Source organism: Anticarsia gemmatalis, chromosome 24 (assembly GCF_050436995.1).
Source record: "Anticarsia gemmatalis isolate Benzon Research Colony breed Stoneville strain chromosome 24, ilAntGemm2 primary, whole genome shotgun sequence".
NCBI classification, from domain to species: domain Eukaryota; kingdom Metazoa; phylum Arthropoda; class Insecta; order Lepidoptera; family Erebidae; genus Anticarsia; species Anticarsia gemmatalis.
The window spans coordinates 7,784,970-7,808,992 of NC_134768.1; the positions used below are offsets into that span (position 1 = coordinate 7,784,970).

At 33.6% G+C, this 24,023-nt stretch overlaps 2 protein-coding genes across 3 annotated transcripts; one reads left to right on the forward strand and one right to left on the reverse strand.

Moving 5' to 3' along the window:
- The first annotated feature begins 1,561 nt into the window (after positions 1-1,561).
- LOC142983456 (uncharacterized) lies at positions 1,562-20,139 on the forward strand. Its single transcript, XM_076130343.1, has 7 exons — positions 1,562-1,871; positions 13,685-13,941; positions 15,460-16,018; positions 17,238-17,427; positions 17,835-18,048; positions 18,486-18,613; positions 19,057-20,139. Exons 2-7 carry the CDS (start codon positions 13,689-13,691, stop codon positions 19,135-19,137), a joined length of 1,425 nt encoding a protein of 474 aa, XP_075986458.1. The 5' UTR covers positions 1,562-1,871; positions 13,685-13,688; the 3' UTR covers positions 19,138-20,139.
- On the reverse strand, positions 20,131-23,973 carry LOC142983457 (ADP-ribosylation factor-like protein 3). 2 transcript variants are annotated; one of them, XM_076130345.1, is made up of 5 exons: positions 23,736-23,973; positions 23,399-23,635; positions 23,088-23,220; positions 22,718-22,821; positions 20,131-22,379 (listed from the first exon to the last, which is right to left on the reverse strand). In XM_076130345.1, exons 1-5 carry the CDS (start codon positions 23,739-23,741, stop codon positions 22,335-22,337), a joined length of 525 nt encoding a protein of 174 aa, XP_075986460.1. In that variant the 5' UTR covers positions 23,742-23,973; the 3' UTR covers positions 20,131-22,334. The 2 variants fall into 2 exon arrangements, with proteins under 2 accessions (XP_075986460.1, XP_075986459.1); XM_076130344.1 differs by having other exon boundaries at positions 23,399-23,659; positions 23,736-23,917.
- Between the last annotated feature and the right edge of the window lie 50 nt (positions 23,974-24,023).

A 24,023-nucleotide genomic window follows, 5' to 3' on the forward strand; every position in this document is an offset into this window, starting at 1 on the left:
AGAACAAAAATTCTTCGTTTTTTTTTACAAATTCGAAGTAACTCTTTACAGTCGTTTCATATTACAAATCACTATATTCTCATATTCAAAGATTAGATAAATAACAAATATTGAACACGTGTATTATTAATCACAAAATTATCTTCTGATTCATAGATAATGCTTTCAAAAACAAATAGGAACATTACGACATTTACATTTCTTTAGCTTGTCAACTTGTTGTCAAAGTTTTTCGAGCCACCTGAACTCATTTGGACTGGCCAACTCTGGTCTGAAATCGACTTTTAACATTATCTCGGAAACACAAAAACGTTCAGCTCAAATATTATTATAGTCCGACAACTTAGTAGCGAGCCTTAGCATGCACGATTTACCTAGAATATTATAATTATTCCTGTGTAAAATAGAGTATTTAAAGTGTATTTCTAAAATAATGCAGCAAATAGGTCACCGCCAGCTGTAAAAACCTTACTGATGTACTAAATTATGAATTTTGTATGCCTTCGCCAGCCGCAAACCTTACATATAAGGCATACCTTAAAATATCGCTTGAAACTGCTACTAATCGTTCATCGACTGGTGAACGTCAAATCTTTATTAAATCTGGAAGTAAGATGAAAATTTTCCACACTGCGTTAGTCAAGAAAATTGTCACAAACTCACTAGCAGAACGGCTACAATTAGTTCGTCAAAGTCCATTCAACTTTGTACTTTTTTAGTAATATACTTCGTGGTTTATGTACGGTATAATACTACACTCAAGTTTTGACGACTACTGAGACCAAGGAATATTGAAATCATATTCTATGTTAAATAGTTCACTCCAACGCTATACATGATTTAAAGTAATCTATAAAACTGCAATGCAGCAACTGCATATGACGATAATATTTGAAAATTACTATAAATTTTCAGTATTTGGTCATCCTCGTCTTGGTTATTCGTGCCACCGCTAACTTATCATAACTTCTTCACTAAAGACATGAAAGTTAAAACAATACGAGTACGGAAATTAACCACCATAACACGAGTGCATGCCCTAGAAGTAATTATACTCTTTTTTCTATTTTTAAGTCTTTTACATGCACGTTTGAATGATCCCCCATTCAAATACTTACAAGTCGCGACAAAGTTACTTACCTTGCTTTAATTATGCGACTGGAATGCGCAAGAAGCTAACAGCTTAAGATAGTAAACCAAATTTACATATTTATAGTAAAGAATCAAGTCTTCATAGAATCGTCATATGACCGGAAAAAATTAAGAAAAAAGGTCAAAGGACCCCAAATAACAGTAAAAACATAACAGTCCTAAAATGTTCTCTTATTTTGATCCTTAGCGGTCATTGACAGCCAGATTTCACACCTAGCTGGTAATTATAACCGCATCTCACTTGCACACACGCTTTCATACATAAGGTGGAAAGAGAAAGGTTGTAGAAACGGTACATCTTTCTTATGGTACAAGAACTCAGAGTCAAGGACGAATGCACTCGCTGGAAGAAAGAGATAGCGCTACACAAGAGAAAAGAACGACAATATGGTCTCTGTTTAGACCAAAAAATTCTGTTGAGTCGATGCGCGAGCGCCGAACGCTCGATTTGAATTTACGTTCCTTTTTTTGACATTTTATTCAGTGTTATCGTGTTATAAATTTAATTTATTTTTGCGTAGGGTAACACTATTATTTAAATAATGTATACGTGTTTTTACGGTAGCCGGTGAATCGAGAAATGGACTGTCAAGCGGTATCTTAGTGTAGGATCGTGATTACTGATATAATATATATTTTTATAGATAACAATTAATTAATACGTATATCGTGATAGTGCGAGGTGGTTATATTTATTGGAATATTGTTAAACATTGAAGGTAAGTTGAAAATACATTTTATTTAACTACTTTATAAAGTTTCCGATAGTTTACGCAATAAATAAATTAGTTTCAGAATTATAAATGAAATATACCTTATTTTTACGTGTTTAATAAATGTAGCCTCCTTATTATGAAAAGATTGAATTATTTCATTAGAAATAATGTTGGTTACTTTTCGCTTTCTCTTCGCAATGACACACAGACAACACTTCCGTTAAATAACTGTATATAACTATCGTAAAAGGAATACCAAGCTCGGTATTATAAATTATACTATTAAAAGTAGTCTCATTGCGTGTCCCAATGCTGGGCAAAAGCCTCCCGTAGACTTTCAAATTTCTGTTTTTTGTGATTAATTATTATTAATCACTTTGTTTTTTTATTATGTTCTTTATGAAATGGCAATAGGTTTCTTCCTGAAATGATCATTAACTAAAATATTTCGTGGTAAAACGATATAACTAATGTATAACAACATTTTTACGCTTGGATTAAAAATAACTATTGTATTAGAACTCGTATTTATTAAAATAAATGACCTGTGTGCAAAAACTTTAAGATTCTTGTCTGGCGTTTATACTAAGATAAAGCGTATATACCTCTTATTGTGAGATAATACTACAGCCTTCCATGCCCGTAATACGCTGCATCTGTATCTCTTGCTTCTCGACATGTATGAAGAATATTATGGATACATAATTATGTCCGATGCCGGTTTCTTTATCAACATTTTCCTTAATCGTAAAAGCAAGTGATTATTACATTTTAATATGCACATAACTGTGATTATTCTGGTTTTGCAAAAGAAGCAGGGTCTTTTGCATGCGAATAATATTTTAGCAATATAATGCAGTTTTAAAAATAACAGGTTTTCACCCGATTCCATTTCCCTATCTATCCACTGTTACTAAAGACAAGCATTATCTATCATTGCATCGTTACTTCCAAATCTACAATTCGACATGGATAGTCATTTCTATCGAAAACAGTCGATGATAGATCATTTTGTCGTACTAAAAAAGATAGCAATCTATCTGTAATCTTTCACTGAACAATAATATCTGAATATTTACGTTAAAGTAAAAAATAGAGTCGTAATTACTAAATTATTAATTTCCGTATATATTATGCTTACAAAAATATGTATAACATTGCATATAATAAGACAATGACCTATTTACCTACTTAAAGAGTATGTAACTTGTATGCTGCATCGGCAAAATGATCACGTATGAAAAGAATTTGTTAAAATTGCTGAATCATTTAAACATTATGTTTATCTGTTTGTTAGATTTATTGTTTTTATATATTTCTATGTCAATCTATGTTAGTTAATTTATACATTTTTTAATAAACCATTTAAAATAATGTCAGAAGTTTCTGCTGAAAACTTTTCATGAACGTTGCTACAGTTAAGAATAAAACATTATTCGTTTAGTCAGGTCTAAATTGACGTCATTATGTATAATATTATGCCACAATGATTTAATGAAATACAGACTATGATAAAATAACAAAAATCGCGACTTTGTTTTTATTTAAGAATAAGTCTTAAGTACATTCATATCAATCATAAGAATATTTCAAAATCGACTTCACGACATAAACTACACTTAACACGATAATTTCAACCACAAGAAATAACAAGTCTTCTTAATAAACTCCACAAAACAAGGATATACCTATACATAGGTCCTTAAACCCGCTATTTCTAAAATAACAATATAACAGAACAAAATGTTCTAATAAAAAAAAACCTGAAAGCTTACGATTATACAGACAGTAAAAATAAAGGAGAACTGCCTAAGGATTTGATGATGCGAAGTTTTGAAACATAAGAACTTAGTACCTAGACAATTGGTATATATTATGTTACAAATAAATACTATGCTTTTTCATGGGATATAAATAATAATATTCGTAATATCACGCAAATTATACCCGAAGGTAGAGGTGTATGAAATACGTGCACTTTTCCGCTATAAACAATGTTATTCCCATGTCATAGCGGGCCAAATTCTTGCTATTAACTGGACACGTTATCTCTACTCTTGGCTACTATTAAGAAATATTGTAATATAAATTAAAAACAATACCCATAGTACTTAACACGATCTAAGAATCGAACTCGAGACCTCATGATTTGAAAGTTTCATACACTATAGACCGCACCACAGAGGCAATCGAGAAAAATACTCCTGCCTATTTATTTTCTAAATTAGTTCAGCTATTTTGACACGAAACAAGGACAAACAAACATTTTCATATTTATAAGCTTTCGCTCAAAGGAGGTTAAGATCTCAAAATAGACTCAGAAAGTCTTGCTAAAAATATGTAGATATAATTATTTTGTTTATCTTTTCATTGTAAGAACAATACGTTTTAAAACAATGGCGAAATTATTTAGAGAAAGCAGATTACTTTGAATGACAATGTCTACTGCAAAATTATAAAAGAATTTGAAATAATGAAATCTGTGGAAAGCTGAGATGATAATTATAAACATAAGATGAAAGAATGATTGCATCTGTTTGGACATACGACTGTTGACCACGAGGTCTCAGATTCGATTCCTGAGTCCGACAAAATGGACTTTTGAAAATTTATATTAGACCATTCTTAATAGTAGTTTAGAGTTTGGTAACATACTCGGCATAAGGCTGTAAGCTGGCCTCATGGGACCCTATTACATTTGACTATTACATTGTTAATTGCGAAACTTGGTTACATCAAACATCTCTGCCTACACCTTAGGGTATAACAGTCGTGATATTACGTATATAAGGAAATACAGTATATTTGGTTTTACCCGTACTTTGAGCCAATTTCACATTAATAAAGTCCCATATACGTTAATAAAGTCTCAATACTGGAATAACCAAAAATTTTATAGCGTTTTAATCAACTCAATTCCAACAAAAATGAAGTGCGTTACCTTAATGAGTTGTTCAGAAAAGGCTTCAAAATTGCTGGTCCAGTGGCGATGGTGATTATAATACAAGTATAGGTCGGCACAGGTGGGTCAACGACTTGTGACGTCACGAGTACCGCTACTTAGGGTGGCGACTCACTCGAGCAGAGTCGAGCGGATAGCGGTTTTATGGTATTGTTCGATTTGCTTTCTCACACGTCATAGCATATTTATGATTTTTTAATACACACGTAATATACGCATAGTATATCTTTTTGCTTCTATTAGCTACTGACTAATTAGTAATATTAAATTACACCAACTATAAATCTAAGTTTTGCCTTTATCGTTTTGGAGAAAAAACTAAAATTAAAAATATTTTAAGAAAAATCTTTTATGCCTGAGAGTTCCTTGGATTTAGTTCCCGGGCTATTTACATAACTATACCGTTTAAAACTAACTTTCCAAATTTTTTTCCCCTAAAATTCTGTCCAGCAAATTTTCCATTGTCGGACATCTTTACACATAAGAAAATCCCGTAATAGCCAGGATTAGAATCTGTCGAAAATGTTAAACTTACTTCAAGTTTACCGAAGTTAGTAAAATCGTTGTTTAATAAAAATATCTCAATAATATAAAAACAAATCGTCAAGTTTATTCACCCCGTAAATCTTTACGAGTATACAAACGACGGAATAGATATCATTTCACATTCTAAGCAAATGGCGCTTCATATGAAAAACGTGAGGAAACGTTTAGCACAATGTTAGTCATAAACATTCCATAGTAACACCCTTTGAATAGTTTATAACGGATTAATTCCTGCCAAGAACTTCGCGTTGAATAACTCTCTTAAGCATTATGCATGACAAAGCTGATTTAAGACTAAGTACCTAATGTTTTAAATGAGTAAACAAGTGATTAGAATGAAAATATATGTTTTAGAATTCTGAAATGTTTCTCCTAAAGAAAATTTTAAACTGCAACTTAACACGCAATGATAGAGATAAAATCTTATCAATAGTAATTGTCTTTGCCGACAATCTGATGTTATACTTATTAAAATCAATGATACACAAAAGTTTGCTTAAAGTGTCCAAGTGTAACCACAATACACAGGTACACTCCCTATTCATTGCTCTGATAGCCTGATAGGCACCCGCCCAGAGGTACAGAACCGACGACTTGACTTACTCTCTGAAACACGGAGATTTGTGAACTTAACACCGTATCCAAGATTTTTGGACCGGAAAACTCTAGAACAACTTTTTGCCGACCCCAGTTTAGAACCCGAGACCTGTGAGTAACGGGCATATACACTACCGAAACGTAGAAGCAATCGTCAGCACCCGGCCTTTTTTTCCTTATCAACTATCAAATACTTAAGTGAGTCACACAGAACGAATTCAAATAAACTATTCCAAATATGTGTCAGCATACGGATGGCATAACGGTGTCAATACACGTCACACTTTGACTTGAAGTTATTTGCGAGGAGACTTTTTTGTCAACTATTTGTAATAGTAGCTTATTAATACAAATACTGTTAGTTACTATTGAATGATAATATAGTATATGCGCGTATTCTGCGGGTTATTATAGATGCAAGGATTTTGCTATCTATGTAGCTAGTAGTAGGTATTACGGTGTTGTATGGTGTGGTTTTTAGGTCCTAGGTTTCCTTTTCAACCACGCACCAAATGGTTGGTTTTCGAGGCGGTTTTTTGGTGGTCACACCACATAACCCAGTCTTTCTTCCTCCAGGAAAGGTGGGCATTCCAAGGGAATTTCCCCCATTTAAATATATTACGGTGTTTAGGTATATTTTGCTAACAAAAATGTAGAAACTTAATTATTAATGAATTTAGGTTGTAATGCCAATTAATATTTAGTTAGTGTGAAAATATTTCCTGAGATAAATAATTAGTTCAGGTGTTGATTTAGGTTATAATCTTTCTGTGTACTAAATTTCATCTAAATCGATTCAGTAGTAGTAGGATTGAATTACAAACATCTGTACGTCCAAACTTTCGTATTTATAATATTAGTAAGAGTAAGCAAATACTTGCCAAACCCATGAATCATTCAGTAAGCCTAATAAGCAGTACAAAAAGTGTTCTAGGAATTTTATTTTCGCTATAAATTGTACAAAAGACTTATTTAAGTACCGATAAGGTAGCTAAAGAACAGGACCCACGTTTTTGTCAAAATTATCTTTGAACAAAAGGAATGTTTTTCGCATATCTAAACCTAAGGGGCCTTTTAAATAACAATTGAAGCATACCTACCCTTATCTAGTTTTGTACCATTTTATTGTGATAACCGGTTCTCTTTGAATTCCTTGCTATTTGACAATTCGTACATACGCTCTGTGCGTTAAACAATGTTCCGTATATCATTATAAAAATACGTAGAACCAGAAAATATATGTGAATGTTTTAAAGTAAAAAGTATTTTGAACACCGGAGTCAGCCAGAGAGTTGAACCGATTCAAAAAAGATTTTGTTGGGTAGGTAATAAGCCATTCTCGAGAAAGAAAGTTACAGGATTATAAGTATTTAAACACAAAAAACTATGCAGACAGAGCCGCAAGCTTAAGCTAATGTTCTAATACATGCTTATATAAAAGAAAACCAAAGCTTTTCAATGGTTGACATAGTAAAATAACTTTAGTAAAACGGTTCGAACAAAATCTTCACTAAACTTCTTTTAACTACTACTTGCAACTACTTCAACAACTCGGAAATGGTCTGTAATGTAATACAATTTCAGATTAAAGTTAAATACAACAAAGTTTCAAGAAAATGGCCACTAAAATGCAAGCGAAAGCCATTCTAACAATTCCTAGGCTTTCCTATTACACTAAGCGTCTAAGTATATAGTCCACATTCAGAACTGATATCTACGTAGAAAATTAAACCTTATATAACTTAGATTTAGGTTGAAAATATCTTATAAAGTCTCCAAGACAATCAAGACTGAAGATTGCTATGATTTGAAGAAAGTATTTAATGCTCCTTTTGTACTATAAAATGAGGTTTTAACGGTATCTCGTATAGCGACACTAATTATAGAAGAAAATTGGCTACAGTTTGACTATGTGCGTTTCGGGTTATGGACACTAATTTACGTAGTAAAATGGGTATTTTGTTGGATTAAATGGTTATTTAATTGCTTAGCCTATACGCTATATCAGAGGTGTATGGGCTTGATTTAAGTTTGACTCCTAATCGTAAAAGAAAATGTTTCAGAACAAAGATTTCATTTTTATTTTTAAGTCGGCCATAGTTTTCTCTCGTTTATGGTTATTACTGCGCTCCTGTATGTCGTATGGTAAGATTAGATAGACCATAGCCTTTAACGAGAATGTGACTATTAAAATGAATTTATGAGGTCCGGTTTCCCTACTTGTTGTCCTTTGGTTTTTTATAATTAGAAATTATTTCTAGTTGAAAACCAGAGTTTGGTAACGCGCCCGATATAGGGCTATAGACTCGCTCCCAATCCGTCCAATATTCCAAAACGGGGAGTGTTTCATTCGCCTTTAAGTATAAGTGAGTCGTGAATATAAATAAAATGATTCTTCAAAAATATTCAATTTTTTGTCCCGTGTGGGAATCGAACCCACGACCGACCCGACCCAATGGAAGCGTTGTGGGGACCACCTTAACCACAGCGCCACGGAGGTCGCCAAATAAAATACAAAACTTCTTCAGCTTCCTTAACTTAATACAGATGAACATTTCTTGATAACTTTGTAGTTAGTACTCCATTTAATTTAAAAACTGCTTAATTAGTGCTTTCTTATCACTAAAAAGGCACGTATGAGGCAATTTTATCACCTAGCCGCTTCTTTTCTTCACAGCACTCAAGCAAAGCGTTGAATTGTTCTATTTCCATTAGCAAAGACCACTTTCCACGGCAAAATGAATTTACTTTCCTCTTGACAACACTGAAAGAATCTGATATCGGATTTCACTTTTAGATGCCGATGAGACGGTCTGTCGAAGCGGATACATGCCAACGTTTATGTTTATTCAGTGGTTTTTTAGTGCCTTGTACATTTTTTTGGTTTTCTTTATTGATTTTGTGGCTTTAAGACAGAAAATTTGAAGACGAAAAAATCGGGTCGGGTTAAATTTTCGTATTACCTTGACTGTTTTTAAAAAACAGGCGCATATCATATCATTATTTATAATCACGAATTAGTTGTACCAATATACCTAAACGTTTTTTCGCAATAAAGAAAGGGGTAGGTTTTCAACTAATGACATATAGGGACTAGTGCTTATTTTGCCAATATTATTGGCACGCTTCAACACACAAATATAATTTATCTATACTTATATTATAAACGCGAAAGTTTTGATATTTGTCCCTCAATTTAATTACTGAGCGGATTGCGATGAAATGAGATGATGAAATTTTAAATAATTTATAACCTATCCATGTCACTAACAACATAGTATACCTTTTACGAAATCTTTTGACGCAGACAAATCAACGGACGAAAGCTAGAATTTCATATAGGTAATATACATAGATGCCTGAGATAATAATAATATCTATAAAACAGTTGTATTCATTGCAGAAATATCTGGAAATCTCAATGTGCAATAATAATTGCACTTTATAATATAAATGACAATATATCACGCGTTATTACATTGAATATCTATCATCGTTCACGCGATGTATGTACATAGAGACATTGATGGAGGTAAATTATGTCCATTATTTACTGTGATAGGCTTTCCGATAACAAACATTGTGAGTAAATGAGTGTGTCGGCACGCTAATGAGGAGCAAATAACAGCTTATTTTATTTATATTATTATTATTTTACCTACTACAATAAGTAAAAAAGGTAATTCATAACATTTTAAAGACCAGTTACAAGTTTTCGCTTACAATATAATAATATCTCAATACTAGTGTTAATTCTAATTATTACTGGTGTTACATATTTTAACCATTGCGGTAGATTCTGCACCACTATCGACTGCCGACAACTGGGTAGCTATCGAGAAATGTATGAAAATATGATCACCGCCACTAACGAGCGTCGTAGGAACTATTTTGGTTGTACATTTTAAATGTCAAACTTTTGATAGTCGACAGTACCGACTATAATGAATCGCGCTACTGTACTGTTGAAACAAGTTCAGGACCATTTTGACTAGAAATTAGTATGTAATCTTTGAAATTTTCCAGTGTATGGAAGTATAGACTGTAGGCAAAAAGTATATTGTGAGACTTAACAATAAATCTTTTAGAAGTTCTAGACCGCCATACTTAAGTTCATCCCTGAAACGCAATTTTAATTAACACTTCAGAAATAAAGTCGTTATCTCATCCAATTTGGATTGATACATAACTTGAACATTGAATTTTAGCACCTAGATTCTTAGTACAATTTAACAATTACTGAATAAAATCTCATACATTATAAGCTGATAATAATCTCAGTAGTTCCCGGCAGGCATACCATTTGAGAATCATCATGGCTTAGCCTTTTTTTTCCAAACTATGTTGGAGTCGGCTTCCAGTCTCACCGGATGCAGCTGAATACCAGTGTTTTACATGGAGCGACTGCCTATCTGACCTCCACAACCCAGTTACCTGGGTTATAACACGATATTCTTCGGTAAGACTGGTTGTCAGACTTTCAAGCTTCTGACTACTGTTAACGACTGTCAAAGATCTTCGAAATTGACAGCCGGGACCCACAATTTAACGTGCCTTCCGAAACACGGAGGAACTCGATATGTATAAGATGGGCACCCATCCACAGAACAACCTCGGCAAACGTAGCTTAACCTCAGAGATCGATCCGCGCGGCTGTTGTTAACTAAGCCACGAGCTCCTCCGAGACGAGAATGTATTGTAAGCAAATTAGTTTCTTGCGAATTCCAAAAAAACAACATACCGTTTGATGCCAATATCGTGCAGCAACGTAAAGCGAGTGATGAGCTATGTGCGACATTGCGACATGTATGGTTTTACGCTACAATTTACGATAAAATACCATGCATCGTAAATGATGCGACAAAATGACTGTATAAGATGCTAGAACTATTATGCCTAAAGATCCGTCATTGCAGTTTTCTTTTATCTGATATTATCCTCACTTCAACCACTGAATATTTAACCATGATCTTCCTTCCTTCGTACAAAAATGTAAAAAAGGCACATTCAATAACTGAAAAATTACATAAAAAAATCTTTCTTATTTTAAACGATTCCGACCATTACTGTACCTTAACTGGGTATAAGTCTCTTCCAAGAATTAAAAGAAATTAGGCTTTGGCAATATTAAATTGCTACTAGGATAATAGATAGATAACATATCCAAAACATGCTGCAAGATTTTTTTCTAAGAGCAGTAGCGCGAAAGGGTTCTATTGGCATCGACTAACTCACAACTTCGCAACGACTCAATTTTATTTCATACACTGTTCTATAACAATATAGGAATGTTGATAACCACTCCATCAGTCGCGTTTGCTAGTTGCTGAAACGACGATCATAACTCCAATATTACGACAGACCGTCGTAAACGTCGTGGACCAATAACCGTAAAATTTCCCCTCAAATGTATCAAGTGAAGCTGTCTGTACTTACTATAGATATTTCGCGAATACTTTTGAGTATCTTTAAGGGAGTTTGATTGAAAAATTGTTTGGACATGATACTTCTAACGTTTGACATACAAGCACATAGAAATACCTATCTATACTAATATTATAAAGCTGAAGAGTTTGTTTGTTTCTTCGTATGTTTGTTTGTTTGAACGCGCTAATCTCAGGAACTACAAGACAGATTTTAAAAATTATTTCAGTGTTAGATAGCCCATGTATCGAGGAAGGCTATAGGCTATATATCATCACGCTACGACCAATGGGAGCAGAGCAGCAGTGAAAAATGTTACAAAAACGGGGAACATTTTGACCCATTTTCTCTTATGTGACGCAAGCGAAGTTGCGCGGGTCAGCTAGTAATAAATATAATCCTTCTATTAGACTTCGCAGGAATCAAGTTAAAATCTAACCTAAGTAGTATATCTGGGGTTTTTTTATTTTATTTATTTATTTAATCTTCATGTACAGTAGTGGTAAAGGCGGACTTAGTGCATCAAATTAAGAATTAAGCATTCTCTGCCAGTCAACCATTGGGTTAAATAAACTACTTGGTTTGACTAACTATTTTCATTGTTAAATATTTGAATTCAAAGAAAAATATTAAGGATTTCATAGATAAGAAAAGTAAGTCAAAGATATTCCACATATTACATTTTCTGACGGTAGAAAATCTGCTCTAAATTGCCAGAAAACATCGCAAATCGTCAAAGATCAAAAGCAAAGTTGTTAATACTGTTTTCATATAAGAACAGAATAATAATTTATTAAAGAAATTCAAATTCAAAATATTGTAACATCATAAACACACAAAGAAAAACAGCTTAGTAACAATTAACAAAAAATAAAATATCTTGTACCGAAAATTCATGTATATCATATTACGTCAGTCTTTATTACAAAGTTAATACTTCGGAGAAAATAATATCTTACTAATTTCTTCTATGTTGAACACGTGAAATTGATTCTGTTCTCAAAATTTTCCTCATTAAACGTATATTATAATCTTTCAAACATCTAAAAATAACTCTCAGAAAGTTTGCTGTAGGGTTGTATCGGATGGGAATTATAGACATTTAATAAATTAAAACCATGCATTAGCCCTTAAAAAACCTTTTTTTAAAGACAACTCTCGCACTAAGATTTGCTCGAGTCGCGGTGAAATTTACAAACATATAAACAACGGACACAAAGTACAACCAGACCCGAAAGGACTATTTGTGGATCGCACAAATAATTTTTCCGTGTGAGAATTAAACCCAAGACCTCCTGACCACAATTATAGTGCCTTGAAGACCTTAACTACTTCGCCAATTGAACTAGACTAAATTTAAAACTAATGGGTAAATGAAAGTTCCAGTACTGTGCGTTAATTTTTTGTAGATACAGAAGCGTAACTAAATCAAACTTCAATCGGAATTTTATCGGAGGCACATGTTTTCTTTGACATTTTAGGAGACGTACGCTTGATTTTCAAGCGTATTCATAGATCTAGATAGTTAAGTTTTCCAGACCCTGAAACGTTAACTATTGGGACTAGTATTATATTGCAACAACCCATGTGCACAGTTTTATGATGCAATAAATATGTGTCTATGTCTATGATATTCTTGAGGAAATTCCGTAGGTGTATATACTGTAGGGCATCAAAGCTCAGTTACAGCCCTAGTTTGTTGTTGATAAATTACAGAATCGTTGGTTAATTTATCAAAAGATTTACTTGTCCACAATCTGTAAGCCCTAAATTGAGACAGACATTTTCTATAGATAAGTACTAGAGCTCTTGTTTCAGCTAATTACATATTAATTGATATAAATTTTCTGAATGCTGTCGACATTCCTGATACAACTGTCAAGTTATGAAAAGTATATCACAAATATAAAAGTAATTCTTTAAAAAAACCAAAAAAATGTGAAATACGGCTTTCCACGGTTTAGTTTGCGACACAGTTTGTAATGTTTTCCCAACTTGTAAACCTATGTTTTTTAAGTAGCCTTAGGCATTCCCTCACACATAATCTATCTCTAAGATAAAAATTTAATTCAAACGTGACTAGCTAAAAGTTAATCTCGATTTTAATAATAAACACATTAATACGTACCCTTGGATAATTCAAAGTTATGTATAACAATGAGCCTAATTCCATTTCAGACTGGAACACATAAAAATGCATAATCTCCAAGCAAACCCATTAACTCTTCACAGTATTATCAACAACAATAAAAATACAAAACAATAACACTTACTTTATTTATTTCAGAAACATGGCGCGACTCGCTCTCGTACTCATAGCGTGTCAAATCTTCACGCTACCTCTCATAGCAAGAACTGATGATGACAATCCATTCCTCGACCTTGCTTCTACCCTCCTGCAGAACATGGGTGGTGATGGAGGTAACGCAGGTTTGGGAGCCATTGGGAATATCGTTGGGAGCCTGATGCAAGGTGACAATGCAAAGAACCTTGGCGCTCTGTTGGGACAAAATGGCGGCGGAAATGCTGGTGATATGCTGTCAGGTATGATTTTAATTTTAAAATAATTTGCTAATAGCTAAAAAGTATGAATATAAAGGTAATTTGTGCGGCTCTGCTTACGTTTATTGTTGAAAAACAAGCTTATAATTGGACGTAGATGTTGGTTTATCTACATGCTAAGTTTCATCAAAATAGAAACAGCTATAGTTCTAAAGGGTCTATCCCACTAGTCCCGTTGAGTTGTCCCGTGACGGGACAACTGGCACTATTTTGTCCCAGTTGTCCCGTGGCGGGACAAGCGACACTGTTTTTGTGTCAGTTGTCCCGTTGCAGAAAAATCACGGGACTAATGGGACAGTCAGAGGGGTCAAACAACTGGTTCCATTGAGTTGTTGTGTGACAACAGGTACTTGGTACTTTAGTAAGATAGCAGACGTTATACGGTGTGTTGTAGCACATTTTTTCTTAATTTCTAGTAGATAAGTTGAAATTACATTAGGTACATGTTGAATTGACTCGAGTGTTTGAGCTGCTCCAGAGGCCTGTTAACAATATATTTTTAGTTTTCATTACATTATGTTTTTTCAAGTAGGGAATTTCGGATAAGCATTTTACATTTATGGCATGGAAGTTCATAGATATAGACACTCTTGTCAATTTAATTATAAAGTGAAAAGCCCAAATGGTAAAAAAAACTTCTTGTGAATTTAAAGTTTACTTAGAGCAGCGTACAATTCATCATCTGCTATCTTACCAAAGTACCAAGTACCTGTTGTCACACAACAACTCAATGGAACCAGTTGTTTTGACCCTTTCATCTGTCCCATTAGTCCCGTGATTTTTCTGCAACGGGACAACTGGCACCAAAACAGTGTCACTTGTCCCGCCACGGGACAACTGGGACAAAATAGTGCCAATTGTCCCGTCACGGGACAACTCAACGGGACTAGTGGGATAGACACGTTCTAAAAGTATAGTAGTCAGACAGGTAGACTTTCGTTTTATGCTATCAATATGAGCAAGAAATGGAGCAAGAAAAGCATAATTATATAAGTAATTAAATTCTGAAAACGATCAACATGTCATCCAATTTAAATATTCACAAAATATATTTATTCTTGGTAATTAATTCTGCGTAGTTATATAATGAACACCTGTTATAATTAAGCACAAGGACATCGCAGCCTGAAATAAAACGGCAAAGAAAATTAAATAAGATTACTTGTCCAATTAATTAAACAACAGCATTTATAATAGACTATTTTTTATACGCTATTTTTTTACAAGAAATTTTAGTAAGCAATATAATAACGTGATTAATTTCACCAGGCAAAAGTAAACTCATACCTATGTTCCTTTAGTTAAAACGTCACTTAAATGAATCTTTGTCTATGTACTATTTGTTTGATGGTCAGCAGAACCATAGCATATTAAATAAATATTTCCTTAACATCCATCGCACAGAGTTATTTATCTAGGAAGCCACCTTTAACTCTTGCGGCTAAGATACAGGCTTATATTTAAAATGCTCTTATTTACCCAAAGTCTACTTTTCTCCAGGTCTCGGCAGTCTACTCGGCGGCCAAGACGGCAAAATAGACCCAGCATTAATAGGTTCCATGGTCTCAATGTTCGCTCAACAAATGACAACCACAGAAAAACCAAAACCACAGAGAAAGAAGCGAGACAGCACAGAAGGAGAACTCAACCTCGAAAGTATGATGAGTTTAGCTTCAGGTCTACTAGGTAACAAAAACCCTGGAGGTGCCGCGGGAATTTTACCCTTAGTTATGAATGCTTTAAGTTCATTTTCGGATACAGAAGCCCAGAAACGTGCTGACGATCACAAAGACCATTCATCTTTCCTTCCGCCGTTCTTGGAAAAAGCACATTTGTATTGGGACATCTTCATTAATTCTGAATTAGGAAAGACTATTTGGGAGAAGTCAGGGTTTAAGAGAGTGATGAAGGCATTCACCGGTCCTGACGGTAAACTGAGCTTTGAGACGATGTTCAAGAATTTTGAAAACCATTCGTTCAGGAGGCACTGGATCAAAGCGGCTGCCAAGTACTTGACTGATATGGTGGTGCATGTGGCTAAACCTGAGGTTTATAACAGGTAATTGCTTTGAATATTATTGCTTAGAGAATCTCTTCTTAGTTTACAACAATTATTTCGTCAGGAAAAAGACAAAAAATAACAAATTAAGAGAGAAATTTTAAACCAGTTGGTTTGAAATTTTTCTATCTATCGGTTAAACAGTTAATAAAATTTATAGTTTGTTTTTATTAAAAACACAGCTGATTTTGAAATGATTACCGTCATGGTCACTTTTCAATCAGCGAAGATACTAAGAATTGCTTATGTCGCGGGGACTTTTACAAACATACAAACAACGGACGCAAGTAATTGTTCCGTGTGGGAATCGAACTTACGACCTCCCGACGCAATTATACCGAACCCACGACTCTCCTGTCTCAATGATAACAGCGTAGAAACCTTAACTACTGCGCCATGGAGGCAGTCATTTTAAATGTAAAAAACCATCTCATGACACCGGCTGCAATACTAAAAACGATATTATAAAATTAGATATAGGTACTTTTATCCCACAACACGTCTAAACTAGTGACATCAATTTATAAAGCTGCCAGTCACACTATGATCCATTAGTAGTTTGTATAATGATTTTCACTGAAATTTCCTAATTGCGTGCGCCACTGAACAAGCGAGTTAAGGGGCTTATTAAATTTAGTTTGAACTACTAATATGTATATCGTAATTAATTATGGGACGGATTATGGGAGAATACATACTCATGGGAGACGGCCTGTTGTTATGGTTTTTGGATTAGATTTTGATTACTTTGGTAGAATGGGTTATGGTGCTCCTTACATAAAGCGGAGATCCATACTACCCACATTAATGTTCAAATTTTAATATTTGTGATAGATAGAGAGAAAGCTATTCTTTATCAATTTCAGGTTTAAGCTGTTATAGATAACAGCTAAGTAATCGAACAGTACGTATTGATAATAAAAGTAGTTTTTGGCGATCGTGGTAGTGATAAGTATTGGAATCTTTTCCTACATGAAGAAAATGTTTGACTTATGTTATCCAGAAATAGTTGTTACGAGTATTGTGTCCGTTATTTGCATGTTCTTAAAAGTGCAGACTGATTTAAAGAGCTTTTATATTCTTAAAAAATATTTTACATTAGCGTGTATTTCATACTTTACTGCCTTCATCGACTGGTATAAGAGTCGTGAAGTCCTGAATGTATACAAGTATTTATATCCTCAACAAAAGACCTTACGTAAACCTCTTTCTTCCACAGGTACCTAATCACAGCACAATACGTAACAAACAGCTTCCTAGACTCGCAAGGCTTGCCAAAAAGCACTCACTTTAATATGAAGAACCCGGAGAAGTCCCTCACCACGCTACTCAACTACGTGCTGAAGAAATACCTGGATATGGACACTGATGTCGGAGAATATGTTGTGCCTGCCGTGGAGTATATCAAGGTAAGACCTTTAAAAAACGTTCATTTACATGCCGATGACTGACATCTACAATAATCTACATATCTTTTGACATTCTTGCTAATAACTAACCTCGCACGTTAAAAGCAAGTTTTCTATTATCCTATTAATAGAAAAAGGAAAAACTCTGAGTACAAAATGTGTAAAATTGGAATAGTCCAATGTTAACGAAAGTTTTAAGCCCCACACTAATTTTTTTAAGTCATTACTCGCGTCGATCTAAGATCTTTTTATTAAAATTACTTTTGATAGAAATAGTTTGGCGTCGTACTATCATAGAATAACATTCATAAACATATCCACAATTTGACTAAACTAACTACAGTAACAACCTAATCAACTGGTAACTTTAATTTATACTTCTAATTCCTGAACTCTTAACTCCACAGCAAACCCTCAAAATGGCAGAAACCACGACAAAAACCATGTCATCCCGCGGCGACTACCACGCGATCGCTGACCGTCTGACTGACACACTGAACCTGGAGGTCATTGAACCCGTGCTGAGGGTGTACAGAGCGTACCAGCACTCAGTCAAGGCGCCACACTGTCAAGAACATCTCATGTGCTTGGTTAATAGACATCATGATCAGGATAAGAAGGGTAAGTGCGGTTTTTGTTTTGAAACTGTAATGCGATTTCCAAAGAGCCGAAGGGCTTATATCAACAGGCAGAAATTAGGAAATGACGAATAAAATAAGCAATTTTGCGGTTCTTTAAATACGTGGGATGCTCTAATAGACAGGGTATTATGATACGACCTATACGAAGGACGTGAAAGTACATCGAATATAGTCCCTCTTCCGCGCAGGCCTTTAATAATGTGACTATTTTAATCTTGGAACTAATTGTTTCCTGTTTTTTTCCTCCCTACATTGGGCATATTTTTATATACAATTTCACACACATAATAAATAGCATTCCCTTATCAGAAATAAAGGCACCGAATATCCGCTCAGTTTTTAAGTACTCTTATAATAATTTATACGTAAGATACGTATAAATACGTAAGACTAAAATGCTTGTTGCGTCTGTTCCAGGTCTCCCCGGCTTCAAGGCAGGTCTGACAAAGCTGAGCAGTTTAGTCGCGTCAGCCGCTCTCAGCTTCCAGCACGGAGGTGGATTCTTTGACCTGTATAAGGCTATACAGGAGGATGTCAACTGCGAGGTATGTTAATTAAATTGTTACTTACTTTTAGGCGGCGTTAGTATTAAGAATTATTCAAATTAGAGAACTTTAAGAAAACGCAAATCAAAAGCATAAAAAGAAAAATGAAAATTTTAGAACAATAGTGAGTACTTTTTCATCAGGAATGAAATACTTAAATAGGTTTATATGGGTGACAGTGACCAGTGGTTTTTTCAACCGATAGTTAACGTGTCGACATATTACAATTACTAGGGTTTGATTTCCAAGCAAAAGGGACTTTTTGTTTAAAATTATCCTACTTTCATTACTTCTGCATAAGTATCGATTAGCTTATCAGGCGAATATTCGACAGTAGTTTTATACATTTGCTACTTTATCCATTAGTTATACGACCTTATCCATACGTCGTGAGACTGGCCTATAATACTCTATTAATAAAAATATTTTTTATCTATTTTCAGGCCGCGTATCCAGCAGATTGCTCTTCGTTTCACGAACACGAACTCAAAGTCACCACTGAGGTGTATCACAGTGAATTATAAAACAACACTTATCTTAACATAAGTCATCAAGAATTTATACGATTTTATTTTCACGCAAAACATTAATTTATGTTCTTTATTTGCTTAATCATCACTCATCAAATGCTTCGTTCTTTCATTACTCATTAACAAATCATTCATTTTTGACGTTTTCATTAATCGTTGTTCATTTATAACCATAGATTTCTGTCATTCATTTCATTCAAAGCTGTAATCGTTTTAAGTTTACTCATTTGTAATCGTTATATTAAACTCCTTTCTAATTTTACATAAGCAAAACAGCAATCAAATCCATTCATTTATTCGCCAATATTAATCATTCACAGACACTTTCATTCATTTTTAATATCTTCATTCATCATTCTTTGCTCATTTATTTTCTTGACTAATTATTGTAAAAAATAATTTACGCGTGTTACTTAAATATCATAATAATATATCGTGATAAACTATTTCATTATAATTTTAATATTTTATTAGAAAAAAATATCCTTATTTTGTAGTGAAATCATTTAATTATTATTTATTGATTTAAATTATTTTATTTCAATTGACGATTATTGTGAAATATTCGAAGTAAATAAAATTAAAACTAAAATTGAATATTTTACAACAATATTTATATTATGTACTTATTTAATAATATATTTGTTTAGTTATTATTGAAATTTGAAAATAAGTAAAATTAGATTATTATTGCTGGACATTGTGGTGCTAGTAAATATTATGATATTGCATTTATTTCCTCAAATAACGAGGTTTTAGATAGAATAATAAATAATAAACATTATATAGAATCTCTATTAAGAAAAAGTACATACTTAGTTAAAATTATTCCTTCAAAAATAATTATAATTAAGTTCATTTGATAATAATTATTTTAGGCTTGGTTAAAAATAAATATTCTAGGTTTTCGCAATTTCAAGTACACATTATTTCCTTTGTATTATGTAAATACATTTCACATTGTTGTAAGTAAATAAAAGACTTGACTGAAAACCGTATCGTTTATTTATTTATGGAAGTTACCTAACAACAAATAGCACAAACAGTGAGATAGTTAAAACGCACAATTTAATAATATTTTGAAGAAAATCACACCGTAAATCAACCACACAAAAAATGATAGTGTTTTCACTAAGGACACGTTCCCACTATGTCGTAACGATAAATTTATCGTTGAACGACTGTCGTCTCTAGCTGTTCCCATTATAACGATTGTTTGTCGTCAAAAAAATTATCGTTTAGTGACTATTGTATCTAGCCGTCCCCACTGTCACGATAATCTGTAGTCACTACAAAAAATGTCGTAGACGACAGTAAGTCGTGTCGTTCTATATGTGAACACCTCCATTTAAACATATAAGGCACGACACTTAAAACTACACCATTATCTGTCGTCACGACATAGCGGTAACGCGCCATAACAGTTTACTATTGAAATGTCACTCAACTTTTAGCAACTCTAAAGACAATGTCATAGTGTCTTTGTCACTTTAACGTGAATATTAGCAACAGAAATACTTTTGAGCATTTAAAAATTTAATGACATATTTTCTGCATTGAACTGCCAGGTTAATAGAAATTGCCAGTGCTTCTGGTAAATGTCAACAGTTTGAGCTTTTAATACAACTATTTGCTCGTTTCAATAATCTTATTAAAAATAATTGCATTAAGATTGCTTTCTGTAATTTTTCATACTCACACAAATATTCTCTAAATCTTATTACTATTAGCAGTGTGGACGTAAAGGTTTCAACAAGTTACTCCATTCATAATATCTATTGGCATATTTTGGAAAACATAAAACAGCAAAGACGAAGAGAAGTCAGAATAGAACTAAGGCCAAGTTTTATAAAAGACTTGCGATCTAGAGATTGCGGGTGGTTATAATTCAACAATTCCGTAGAGAGCTCCCGTAAGCAGGTCGGGTGGCGAAGGCATACATTAGAACGTCAGTTACTCACTGACTAAGACCTAGTCCAGAAGGGCCAAGTTCGCGGCGAGTCGATTCGCACGTTATCAAGATACTAGGCGCCCCTACATCGTGTCCACAAGCTTCGCATGAGTTTAAAATACACGCAAAGCTTACGTTCCTTGGACAAAACGATCGTGCGAAATACGCCCGCAAGAATCGCGGCGCTTTCGCCTCTTCTGGAAAAGGTCTTTTGCATGGTTGCCAGTTTGATATGTTTACTTAATTTTTATCATGCCTACGCTACATCGTCCATGCCCCGGCTTTTTACCATATTGTTAATCTGAATCTCACCTATTGCACTCACGCCGAGAAATGCTTAACAGTAGACTTAAAACTTAGCTGAAGGGTTTATCAGAATTACTGATATGGTAGATACCTAATAGTCACCTTTAGATGATTTCAACTACATTTAATCCGACTATGTCTATCGGGACGCATTCTGTTTACATGCCTGTAGATATCAATGGAGCTTGCGAAGTCATAAGCACTTTACAATATTATCATAATTTGTATGAAATTTTCTAAACATCTAACAAAACTAATTTCTATTATATAGTTACGTATTTTAGTTTCCATTTGTGATAAATATTTGAAGCTTTGTTCTCATAAAGTAAGTAGTCGGGACAAGACAATGGGACCTACTTAAAAAAGCAACAAATTTCTTATTGATACAAGTTTTATCGATATTTGTTTGCCTCGGTCGTAAAAAAGATGCTTATTGCAAATGAATTAAATGACTAGGACCTAGGTTCGCTTCCTGATCGAGTGGTTTGTTACTTATACAGTTCGAAAATAATGGCCAGCAATGGCTAATGTATCAATGAAGAATAATGAAGCTTAATATTGGTATCTAAATAGATAAATACACTTCTGCTTATACTTTTCAAAATTGTGATGAAAAGGCGTTCTTTTACCATAAATGCTTTTCCGAAAAGTTGAAGTGCTTAATTATATTTTGTTGTCTTGTCCCAAGTAAAGTACTCTATGAAAAAACAGCTCATTAAATCCCATACAATTTGTAATATTTGGACGGATATCATTTGGACTAGAATTACAATTAGGTAACATAATTAATTAACCAAAATAATAATATCATTATTCTTGATTAATAGTGATTATAATAATTAAATATAATTAATCTAAGAAGATAATTTAATCATAAATAGTGATGGAATCTAATAATTACAAAGCATAATAATTAAAATTATAATAATAAGAATTATTTCTTAGCTGGAATATTTTTGCACACCCACTCCATACCCTCCTGAAACATTATAAAAGAAATCATTATAACTGACATAAATAAATCGTAATTTTTATATTTATACAATTAGGAACAATCTTTTGTCATGGCTGACTGATGGAGGATATCTAGAATCTATATATGTAGTATTATGTAGGTATATGTCTAAATTTTTAACAATATTTTCATGTCTTGAGGGTTCATTTGGCTCTTATAAACATGCAATAATTTTACTAAAATGTCAAGTTTCTATAATTTTTCGTTCAATAACATTAATCTAGAATTTAGAGGTTAAAAGTAGGGTACCAAGAAAAAGGGTGTGCAGGTTCAAAAGAAGTACTTATTGAGAAAGGTCTCACCTTGACTCCAGTGCCATCAGTGGCTACACAAGCTTGTATCTGCCAAGTGCGATCTCTGATCAAGTGCAGGCCTAGATGTTGAGCTATTTCACTAGCTGGCAATGCTGGAAAATAAAGTTTACCTTTTATTTTACTATTTATACATTTATGATTTACTGTGTTGAACTGTGTTTCCAGAATAATTTTGTCTAATTTTGTAAAAACCAAAAAGGTTTTAATTTGAAGTCTGAAGAGATCTTTTTCTGTTATTAAAAGTCATCTATTTGTCTATGGTCATTGTGTTGGTAGACTACAAAATTGATAAAATTGTATTCAATGTGTTGTTTAATACCTACCTATGTAAATGAAATTAAAAAGTATTTAAATTTACCAGTAGCCAAATCTTGTTTATTAGCATACACCAACAGAGCCACTCCTCGTAACTTCTCATCTTCAAGCAGTTCAGCTAACTCCTGGTTAGTTTCTTCCAGTCTTTGATGATCAGAACAGTCTACTACATAGATCTGGAACAGTTTATTATATTCTGGATTATTAGGTAAGTATAATATTGGACCATTATTTAGTCATGCTAAAATGATTGTAGAAAAATTATAGTTATTATATTAACTATTGAGAACAAAAAAGGCCATTAAATCCTGTCAACAACAACTTTTCAAGTGCAGATACTGTCAGATGACTTACCAAAATATCAGTATTCTCAAAATAATTTCTCCAGTATGGCCTTATCTTCCTCTGTCCGCCGATATCCCACACGTTCAACTTAAAACCATTCGATAAAACAGACTTTATGTTGAAACCAGCAGTTGGCGTCACATGATTGACGTCTTCAGATGCTAATTGCTTCAAAAGCGTGGTTTTCCCAGCGTTGTCAAGCCCCAGCAACAGCAGCCGCAACTCTTTCTCAGGATTAGAACGCAACTTTTTCAAAATATTCAATAGACCCTACAAATTACAACACAAAATAAGTCCAAGAATAAACATTATTACACACGTTCTGTAAGTCAATCTGAATAAGTACCATCATCGAAATGTTTGTGGAAGTTTGATTAAATAGGAATTGATTTGATATCAACAATAACGTTAATATTCCATCGTAATTTAATTAATTTGTGGCGACTTGCGTAAATTGAAGGGAATTTGTTGACATGCAGCCGTATCCATAGCAACCCGAGTGTGCATTACGATCCGTTTCCTCTTCACTAAATAACGTTAACATTTTGCTAGGTCGATATGAAAAAAGCGTAGAACGAAACGTAGATGTATCGTCCAAAAATTATAAACGCCTTTACACAAAGGATGTTTTAGT

Coding starts and splice junctions, on each gene's coding strand:
- LOC142983456 (XM_076130343.1), top strand. CDS start 13,689: ATGGCGCGACTCGCTCTCGTACTCATAGCGTGTCAAATCTTCACGCTA. Junction 16,019..17,237: donor AAACCTGAGGTTTATAACAG/GTAATTGCTTTG, acceptor TTTCTTCCACAG/GTACCTAATCACAGCACAAT. Junction 18,049..18,485: donor TCATGATCAGGATAAGAAGG/GTAAGTGCGGTT, acceptor CGTCTGTTCCAG/GTCTCCCCGGCTTCAAGGCA.
- LOC142983457 (XM_076130344.1), bottom strand. Junction 23,221..23,398: donor TTGAGAATACTGATATTTTG/GTAAGTCATCTG, acceptor AAACTGTTCCAG/ATCTATGTAGTAGACTGTTC. Junction 22,822..23,087: donor TAAACAAGATTTGGCTACTG/GTAAATTTAAAT, acceptor TTTATTTTCCAG/CATTGCCAGCTAGTGAAATA.